The sequence below is a fragment of the Benincasa hispida genome, chromosome 11 (assembly GCF_009727055.1).
Source record: "Benincasa hispida cultivar B227 chromosome 11, ASM972705v1, whole genome shotgun sequence".
Classification (NCBI taxonomy): domain Eukaryota; kingdom Viridiplantae; phylum Streptophyta; class Magnoliopsida; order Cucurbitales; family Cucurbitaceae; genus Benincasa; species Benincasa hispida.
The window spans coordinates 59,886,694-59,896,626 of record NC_052359.1 but is presented as its reverse complement, the minus strand read 5'-3'; the positions used below and the strand labels follow the sequence as shown (position 1 = coordinate 59,896,626).

At 34.9% G+C, this 9,933-nt stretch overlaps 2 protein-coding genes across 3 annotated transcripts; one reads left to right on the top strand and one right to left on the bottom strand.

Moving 5' to 3' along the window:
* The first annotated feature begins 873 nt into the window (after positions 1 to 873).
* On the top strand, positions 874 to 4,340 carry LOC120090021 (pentatricopeptide repeat-containing protein At3g53360, mitochondrial). 2 transcript variants are annotated; one of them, XM_039047502.1, is made up of 3 exons: positions 875 to 1,321; positions 1,440 to 1,758; positions 2,209 to 4,340. In XM_039047502.1, exon 3 carries the CDS (start codon positions 2,225 to 2,227, stop codon positions 4,232 to 4,234), a length of 2,010 nt encoding a protein of 669 aa, XP_038903430.1. In that variant the 5' UTR covers positions 875 to 1,321; positions 1,440 to 1,758; positions 2,209 to 2,224; the 3' UTR covers positions 4,235 to 4,340. The 2 variants fall into 2 exon arrangements, with proteins under 2 accessions (XP_038903429.1, XP_038903430.1); XM_039047501.1 differs by having other exon boundaries at positions 874 to 1,321; positions 1,440 to 4,340.
* An 889-nt stretch (positions 4,341 to 5,229) lies between these two features.
* On the bottom strand, positions 5,230 to 9,098 carry LOC120089843 (DEAD-box ATP-dependent RNA helicase 57). Its single transcript, XM_039047256.1, has 12 exons — positions 8,757 to 9,098; positions 8,545 to 8,668; positions 8,344 to 8,471; positions 8,140 to 8,231; positions 7,909 to 8,005; positions 7,661 to 7,741; positions 7,355 to 7,587; positions 7,085 to 7,279; positions 6,893 to 6,983; positions 6,501 to 6,623; positions 6,053 to 6,203; positions 5,230 to 5,926 (listed from the first exon to the last, which is right to left on the bottom strand). Exons 1-12 carry the CDS (start codon positions 8,835 to 8,837, stop codon positions 5,472 to 5,474), a joined length of 1,851 nt encoding a protein of 616 aa, XP_038903184.1. The 5' UTR covers positions 8,838 to 9,098; the 3' UTR covers positions 5,230 to 5,471.
* Between the last annotated feature and the right edge of the window lie 835 nt (positions 9,099 to 9,933).

Genomic DNA, 9,933 nt, shown 5'->3' with positions numbered 1-9,933 from the left:
AGTAAAAAAAATTGGGATATTATAATTTATGTATTCCCTCATCACTCACATAAAAAAAATAAAAAAAATATATATTTCAAAAAGTAAATAAAAAATAGTCACGTGTCAAATTATGATTGGACAATCAATTGGGATAGGTGATGTCTGGGATACACTAAGGTTTGTTTGTTTAACATATATTGTCGCGAGATTTTCAGACAAACATTTAATATTCTTGTTTGTTTCACAAAATTCCATTTTTAAAAAAACCATTGATATAATTATCAAAGAATCTTAAAATCTGTTGACATAGATTTTTTAATATCTTTCATAATTGTGGGACTTTTATACCTGAGAAATGAATAGGGTTTGATTAATTAATAAATTAATATCAATTAATCAATACTAGTGATTTTAATTAAATTATTAAATATTAATATATTATTAGGCTTAATAGATTTCAACTATTACATTTATCATTGATATTTTATATTATCTTAACTATTTAATATAAAATTTTATTATTAATTATTAATATTATAAATAAAATAATTTAGATAATATTTAATTATAAAAATATTTGTTTATTGATATTTTAAGTGATACATAATTAATCAATATAACAATATATTAAATAATTTTAATTATGACTACATTATTTGTTATCTTATATTTGATTAAATAATTATTTAATTTTAATTTTTATATACTATAGTAGTAAATTACACACATTCATTTAACTTTTAAATCTAAATACATATATTAATTATCTAAAACATTTAAAATTCAGATATTTAAATTTGAGACATGTTCATAAAAAACAATATTTGCGATTCAAACTGGGTCAGTATTTTTCTTATAATTTATACCCATCTTATTTCTCGCTATAAATGCACCAAAGATTAAAAAACTACCCATAATGACATACCACAATTCAAATTTTAAGCACCATGTGGTTGTCCTGTTCGAATCACAGGGAAGGAAAATGAACGAAGCTCAGACCTCTAATGGAGATTCCCTCTTCCTCACAGTCTTAAGTCCTTTACCCCTTCATCTCATTGCCAGCTCGAAACCGCAAGGATTTAGATACTTTCCCCCCAAGGACGTTGTTCTTTCATTTGCTTGGAAGTCCCAGTTCTTCTTCTTCTTCTTCATCTTCTCCAGAACTCGTCTTTGGATAATGTCTCTGTTTTTAAATTTCACTTTCTTGGACATTTTTTTCGCCTTATGATGTCGGTATCGGCGATGAATTTGTTCATTTTGTTCGATTATGCGGCTTGAGTTCTATTTGTTATCATTGCATGATACTGGGGACGGAAACTCCAAGCATCTTCCTCTTGAGGTAGGCGTTTTAGCCTCTGAATATTGTTTTGGCATTTGTGATTCAAAACAATTTTTGTAATGTACGAATATTTGTGATGGTTCTGTAATTTTATCGATGTTGAAATGTTGCGCGCCAGGTGCTCGAAGAATGTCCGCTGAGAAATATAGTTAGCATGTTTCGACGTGAACAGTGACACACGAGCTCTTTTCTAACGTGAAACCGGATAGTAGAAATTTGAATGGAAGTTGTGGTTTGACTTCCCAGATATGAATATCCTGATCTAGACACTGTCTCATATGTTCAATCATCCAACCCCATGGTTTTGGTTGTGCCCTATGCAATCAGTCTCTAATTCATACTAGAGCTAGTGGTTGAGAACAAACATGGTTGAAATTTCCATTTGGAAGTTGATTCTTGCAGTTGCAGGGGACGGATCAATTGAAAAGCAATTGAAGGTTTTTCTCTATCTATATTTATGCACCGTTCATTTGTAAACCTCATGTGCTAATCTCTGCAGTGTGTTTAAGAATGGCTTTAGAATAGATTACTAGAATGGGATTTATAAGAACCTTAAATTCTATATATTTTGTAACTTTAGCATCAGATGCTAGTGTTTTCTTCACCCCTTTTAGTCCAACTGCGTCAATAAAGAACTTCAAGTCTCGACTGCATTTAGCACTCTCCCATATTCGACTCAATACCCATCTTGCCTTTTCGCCCTGCCCTGTTACTGAACATTATTCTCATGATGATAAGATAATCTCTCTCTGCAAGAAAAACTTGCACAGAGAAGCTCTTCAAGCATTTGACATCTTTCAAAAATGTTCAAGTTCTCCATTGAAGTCTATCACTTATACCCATTTAATCAACGCATGCTCGTCTCTAAGATCCCTAGAACATGGCAGGGAAATTCATCGTCATATGTTGACGTTCAACTGCCAGCCTGATATGATACTTCAGAATCATATTCTTAATATGTATGGAAAATGTGGGTCTTTGAAGGAAGCAAGAAATATTTTTAATGCAATGCCTTTGAAGAATGTAGTATCTTGGACCTCCATGATATCCGGGTACTCACATTATGGTCAAGAGGATAATGCCATTACAATGTATGTTCAAATGTTACGATCAGGATATATTCCTGATCACTTTACCTTCGGAAGTGTAGTAAAATCTTGCTCAGGACTTGATGATTTTATGTTAGCAAGGCAACTGCATGCCCATGTTCTGAAGTCTGAATTTGGCGGTCACCTAATTGCACAGAATGCTCTAATCTCTATGTATACCAAGTTCAGTCGAATTGCTGATGCAACAAATGTCTTCTCTCATATCGTTATAAAGGATCTAATTTCTTGGGGCTCAATGATTGCAGGGTTCTCTCAGCTTGGTTATGAGCTTGAAGCTTTATGCCATTTTAGGGAAATGGTTTCTCAGCCTGTCTATCAGCCAAATGAGTTTGTCTTTGGTAGTGCCTTCAGTGCTTGTAGCAAGCTCTTAGAACCGAATTGTGGACGCCAAATACATGGCTTGTGTATAAAATTTGGGTTAGGTAGTGATCTTTTTGCTGGATGCTCCCTTTGTGACATGTATGCAAAGTGTGGATTTTTAGGATCTGCAAGAACAGTATTTTATCATATTGAAAAGCCTGATTTAGTAGCCTGGAATGCTATCATTGCGGGATTTGCTAGTGTTGGTGATGCAAAGGAATCCTTGTCATTCTTTTCTCAGATGAGGCATACAGGACTTGTTCCAAATGATGTCACTGTTCTCTCTTTACTTTGTGCTTGTTCAGAGCCTGTGATGCTTAATCAGGGAATGCAGGTTCACTCTTACGTTGTCAAGATGGGCTTTGATTTAGATATTCCTGTGTCCAACACTTTGCTTGGCATGTATTCAAAATGCTCAAATTTGACTGATGCACTTCATATATTTGAAGGTATTGGAACCAAAGCTGATATAGTTTCTTGGAACACCTTGCTGACGGCATGTCTACAGCAGAACCAAGCTGGAGAGGTTTTAAGATTAACGAAGCTAATGCTTGCTTCTCACATTAAGCCTGACCATGTTACTTTAACCAATGTGTTGGTGTCATCTGGACAAATAGCATCTTATGAAGTGGGAAGTCAAGTCCATTGTTTTATCATGAAATCAGGACTGAATCTTGATACTTCTGTTTCAAATGCGTTAATCAACACGTATACGAAGTGTGGATCCCTTGGATGTGCTCGAAAGATGTTTGATTCCATTGACAATCCTGATATCATTTCATGGAGTAGCTTGATTGTTGGATATGCTCAGGCTGGATGTGGCGAAGAAGCTTTCGTGCTTTTCAGAACCATGAGAAGTCTCGGCGTAAAGCCAAATGAAATTACATTTGTAGGAATCCTTATTGCTTGTAGTCATATTGGAATGGTAGAAGAAGGTTTGAAGTTATACAAGACAATGCAAAAGGAATATGGCATTTCACCAACCAAAGAACACTGTTCATGTATGGTTGACTTGCTTGCCCGTGCTGGATGCTTGGATGGAGCAGAGAACTTCATTAAGCAGATGCCTTTCAATCCCGACATCGTGGTCTGGAAGACTCTGCTAGCAGCATGTAAAGTCCATGGTAATCTTGAGGTTGGCAAAAGAGCTGCAGAGAATGTATTAAAAATCGATCCATCAAACTCCGCTGCGCTCGTAATGCTTTGTAACATACATGCTTCTTCTGGCCATTGGAAAGATTTCGCTCAATGTAGAAGCTCAATGAGACAAATGAATGTCAGCAAAGTTCCAGGTCAGAGCTGGATTGAGATCAAGGATAAAGTTCATGTGTTTCTTGCAGAAGATAGCCTGCATCCTGAGAGAGGTAAAATTTACACAATCCTAGAGGAGTTGATGTTGCAAATTTTAGATGACGGTTGTGATCCAATACAGGTTACAAAATAGGGATAATCGTTCAAGTAGATTCTTAGATGTACACTGTATCTGGCAATTTTTCGAAATAAATTATGAGATGTTCATTAGTGACAGAGAAATGGGTATTTATTCTTTATACTAAATTATCATTTTACTTTGAATGATTTGGATCTAGGTTTTATACATTATTAAGTCAAAATAGCTTAACGCTTCAAACTAAAAATGTTTATGTGACGAAAAAATTGACCAACAAATTTGAGTTTGAGTTTGAATTAAACCAACCCCAACCTATAATTATAATTAATTGAAAAAAAGAGAGAAATTCTTAAAATACCTTTGTATACATATTTATTTCAATTTAAATTTAATATCATAAATCATTTGAGAATAATTTATAAAAGTAAATAAATAATTTATATATTATCATTTTACTTTGGGTGAAAACAAAACTTTTAATAACTCAATCCAATTTAACTTATGCTACGTTTACCAAATCATAATGAAAATTGTTGTAATTGAAATGATATTTTATTGATGAATGAATCGTAATAAGCTTAAACCGCAAACATAATTTTATTGTTTCTTTTTTATTGTATTTAACTAAAATTAGGAATATGTCGGAAACATTTTATTGTTACCGTTATCAAACTCTAACGATAACGGTAACAATAAATGTGACAGATTTATAATTTATAATTTTCATATTGTTACAGTAACAATATCTACAATGATAACGATAAATATAGTAGATCCTACATAATTTTCAACTACAATCAGATGATTACAGATTTCAAGGTGGACCCACAACTCATTAAGATTAAGAAATGCAAATAAACAACAAAAATAATCAATTAGAGCCCACCTTTTACATTATTATCTTTCACCTTGGATAAATGTGGCATTAATTCAACTGAATCCATGAACCAGAACATCCCAAACTCTAACCAAGGTGGCGAGAGAATTTACGTCTATGGAACGTCCAAAGAAAAATGCTCCGTCAAATATGCAAATGTCCTAAAAATTTCTTTTGGAAAATGTCAATGATGTATTCAAGTTGTTCATGTATAAATGTTCAGTTCTTCAAGGTGACCGAACACATTCTTGTAATTTTAAAAAAGAAAATGTAGTTCAGCCATTGCACCTCACGTTTTAAGAGACAAAATTGGATGTAAATCAACACATCTTCACATCATTGGACAAAAACTTTCTGAAGGAATATTTTGTTTTAAGTTTTCATAAGAAAAATAGAATAGAGGTACCATCTAGATTAGGCTTCACCATCATCCACAGCTTTGGTTGAGACTGAATCTCTTTTATGCCTGTGTTTTTTCGACTTCTTTTTCTCCAGCCCGGTGTCACCCTCATCCTTCGGCTTCATTGTGATTGAATCTCTTTTAGGCTTGTGTTTTTTCGACTTCTTTTTCTGTAGCTCAGTGTCACCATCAACATTTGGTTTGGTTGAGATCGAATCTCTTTTAGGCCTACGTTTTTTCAACTTCTTTTTCTGTAGCTCGGCGTCACCATCATCGTTTGGTTTTGTTGAGATTGAATCTCTTTTCGGCCTGTGTTTTTTCCACTTCATTTTCCGAAGCTCGGTGATCCAAGACGGGACTTCACAGCCCGAGGCTGACATAACATTGGCTATATTTCGCAGAAATGGAATGTCCTCGTCTGTATAAAATGTAATGGCTTCTCCACTCCTCCCTGCTCTGCCAGAACGGCCTGTTATATGAAAATACAGTTTCAACCAAGCCATCATATTAAGCTTGAATCTTTTAACAATATTAAGGATTAAGTACATCGTGGAGTTAGAGAAGAAAGAACATAACATTAAGATAAGGAACATACCAATCCGGTGAATGTACGCCGCCGCAGAATCTGGAAAGTCATAATTGATTACACAGTTGACCCCTTTGAAATCCATTCCTCGAGCAATTACATCGGTGGCGATTAAAACCCAAGTTTTTCCAGCTCTGAAGTCATCAACAACATTTTCTCGCTGCATTCAAGTAAAAATATTAGACAGAGAATGAAAGAGTAAAAAGACACTTCAACTAGTCCCTGTGTCGCTTGAATAGATTCCTTATATGATAAGGAGTTCTTTCATTTTTCCCCAATGAAAGTTAAGTTTGAAACAACAAAAGAGAAAAGAACAAAAAACTCTATAGCATTTCATTAAGAAGTTATAGAACTTTTAGAACAATCTAGAACTGCATGAGTAATATGTTGAACATTTTGATCAACTTTCGACTGCAACGGAATATTAAATTTTACCAGAAAATGATGAATAGATTACCTCCAACTGTGACAAGTCAGAATGGATAACACTGACTCTGATATTCTCAAATGTCAGTTCACCGTAAAGTTCTTTTGCACGCTCCTTGCTTTGAACAAAGATCAATACTGGTGGATTCAAGCTCTGTCAAGAATGAAAGTGACAAAGTCAATCCATTGTCTGGTAAAATCAAAATGAAAAACAGTGTCTCAGTAAGTATCCTACTCAAGACATGAATTAGATCTGTATCCGAACAAAAAGTTTATACTGACATCTTGTTTGGAAAAAGAAAAGCCAGGCTACCATTTCATGCCATGAATGAACACTTCAAAGGATCTTCGTTCATGATAAAAGATAGGTTTTTCACTTTCTACTCAAAGAACAGTTGCATATTAAATTTACATGTGACGAACCTCTGAAAAACTTTGACAAAGTGCAAGGAGCTTCCCTTCTTCACTTCCGGCAAAAACCAATTTTTGCTTAACAGTTTCAGCAGCAGTGTTCCTGATGACATTTCAGAAATATGGGTGTCAATTCTTCAAAATTTGGAAGAATATCATGTGAATCAATTATCTTGGGATAAGTATGAAAGTTTGCAAACTTACTTCCTACCAACAATAACCCGAACAGCATCATGCATTACTGAGCGAGCAAGATCCTCGACAAAATCAGGTAAAGTAGCACTAAACAATGAGCGAACTATTGAAGGATTTGAGCATGCTTTTACAATGGTATCGATCTGTTTTAACAAGCCAAGCTCAAATAACTTATCAGATTCATCCAAAACAAGGTACTCCACCCTGCAAAACACCAAAGCCTGTATGAGAGCTGAGTTATATTTATGCGAATCTTGTAGCGCTTTTATCAACACCTACCTACTGAGATCAATTTTCTTTTTCCGAATAGCAAGCCTTAACCTAAGTGGCGTGGATATGAGTACATCACATGAGAACTTTGAGAAATCAGCATGTCTTACAACTTCTTTTGTCACCATCTTGATACGGAATTTTTTCCCTTTAGCCAATTTCTTGCACTCCCTTGTTGTTTGAGATGCTAACTCTCGTGTTGGACAAAGTATAACTGCACGGATGCCTTCCTTCAATGGATCCTGATAAAAATAATGAAATCAGAACGCACACCCCATCCAAGAAATATCAAGAGTGGCACTTAAAAGATTATACCTTGAGTTTCATGAGCATAGGGCACACAAAAGCCAAGGTTTTTCCAGAACCAGTTGGAGCACAAGCAAAGCATTCACGGCCCTATTAGAAAAAATAAATAAAACCAAATAATATATCAAAGTAGTCAACCTAGAAACATAGTTCTTATCATACAACTATATATCCCATCTTATTATCAATATATTGATATACAACTCCTGAAAGATAAAGTCAACTCCACACAGTGAGATAGTAATGGAAGGGCATACAGATAGGAGGACTGGAATAGCCTGCCTTTGAATTGGTGTTGGCTCTTTAAACCCAAGTTCTACAAGATTATTTAGTAAGTATGAGTCGCAGTCGTATCTGCAAACAAAGCATACCATCTTCTTCAGTCATACTTATCAGAACCTATAAGGGGACAAGATACTAGAATTCAAAGAAAATATCCATCATTCGAAGTGTGAACAGGCAGAGGACGATCCTGGCGACTATAGTACCTTGTGCTCAACTCTCCAAAATTCTGGAGTGGCGATGGGACATTGTTCCCAGAGACATGAATATTATACTTCTTCCGGAAAAGAGCATCTCTCTAAGTTCATTGAAAAAGTACGAAATGAACAACATCATGCCACCATGGGGTATAAAAGTTAACACCATAATTCACAAAGGAAACAATGAACTACCAAAGAAGTAATTATTACCTCAAGTTTCCGATAAAATTCCTTCTTCTCTTCGGAAGGATCATTTTCAGACGGATGATTCTCTTCATTCACCGAAGCAGCTGGTGTTGATTTTGAATCCTTGAAGACGCTGAATCCCTCCACCGATTCTACATACAGAAGAATAAAGAATGAAACTTTACACGGTTGGCCACAAGCAAAGAAAATAAACAAGAAATATACCTGCAGTCGCTGCTTTCCTCTTCCTCTTCCTCTTATCCGAAGATGTTGAACTCTCATGGACTTCCAAATCACCATTACCAATGGAACACAGACCTTCCACTACATTTTCACTTTCTTTTTTCCCCTGTTAGAATGATAAAGTTGAATCACCTCACAGAATCCTCCAATTTTCTCATAAAACACATGGAACAGTGCAGTTAAATGCGGTGTACCTCAAATCTAGAAAAATCTGTCGCGAACCTCTTCTTGTTGAAATGAATGCCGGCGAACAAGAAAGAAGTTCCTTTCTCCATTACAAAGTACAAAAGAAATCTGTCTCTTTTCGAATATTGTGCCCTCCTCTAAATTTCCAGAAACTTCAATACTCGAATTCGGCTCCAAACACAGATTGTCTCTGTTTGATCGTCGGCTTCAAAACCCTAGCAAAACAAGGGTGTCAATTTGATCATCATTGCCAAAACCCTCACAGGGTTTTAATATACATTTGCCCCCCGCTGTTCATATTTATTTACCCATTAGGTTTGAAACCAAATTGGCTTACTAAATGTTCTAAACCGCTCTTAAGCCATACGAAAGGCTCCTCTACGACAATAGAAACAATGTTCAAAATTAGAATTCCTCGAGTCCTTTGACTGTTTTGACAAAACCAGCTAATGAACATAATCAATCGTGATATAAAAAATATGGTCTAATTAAATATGTTTCGATAAAATTAGTTAATAATATTAAATATGGTCTAGTTAAATATGTTCGTATAAAAGTAGTTAACAATATTCTATAAATTATAAATAATTGAAATAAAGGTATTCAATCACAATGTATGGCAATGTCACACATGTTATGTTTGTAATTTCAAGAACAACCGAAAGAATAGAATAATAAATAGAAATAGACTAAACACAAAGTTTAATAACTCGGCTCGGTGAAATACTACCTATATCTGGGGGTAGTTTGCTCGTGGAAAAATACTTTTACTAATATAAAGTTAAGCAATTACAGCATTGTATTTATATATAAATGGTTGACAAAGATAGTGACACAAGAATAGCTTAACTCTCTAAAAGATCTGTTAGGCTCCCCCTAAACGTGAAACTTCTTCTCAAATGTGATCTTTCTACCTTATTGGGAATGCACCTTCACTTGCATAACTTAAGGCTCCCCTTAGTTAGAGAAATCCTTCTCGAGTAATGATGTCTTAGGTTCTCCCAAGATAAAGAAACTCTTCTCAAGTATTGAAGTCTTAGGCATCTCCTAATACTGAGACAACCTTCTTTTGAAGAAAGTTTTAACAATGATTACTTTGAGATCAATGATAATTCAAAATCAAAGTTGCAACATTCGACCACTATGAAAAACGAAAAGCTTCAACAAAAGCTATTAACGGCAACC

What these genes read in the sequence shown, in the direction of transcription:
- LOC120090021 (XM_039047501.1), top strand. Translation starts at nt 1,856, where the DNA reads ATGGGATTTATAAGAACCTTAAATTCTATATATTTTGTAACTTTAGCA.
- LOC120089843 (XM_039047256.1), bottom strand. Translation starts at nt 8,837, where the DNA reads ATGGAGAAAGGAACTTCTTTCTTGTTCGCCGGCATTCATTTCAACAAG. An exon ending in TTTGGAGAGTTGAGCACAAG is followed by an intron (nt 8,006 to 8,139) that starts GTACTATAGTCG and finishes CTTTGTTTGCAG; the next exon opens with ATACGACTGCGACTCATACT. An exon ending in CGGGTTATTGTTGGTAGGAA is followed by an intron (nt 6,984 to 7,084) that starts GTAAGTTTGCAA and finishes AAATGTCATCAG; the next exon opens with GAACACTGCTGCTGAAACTG.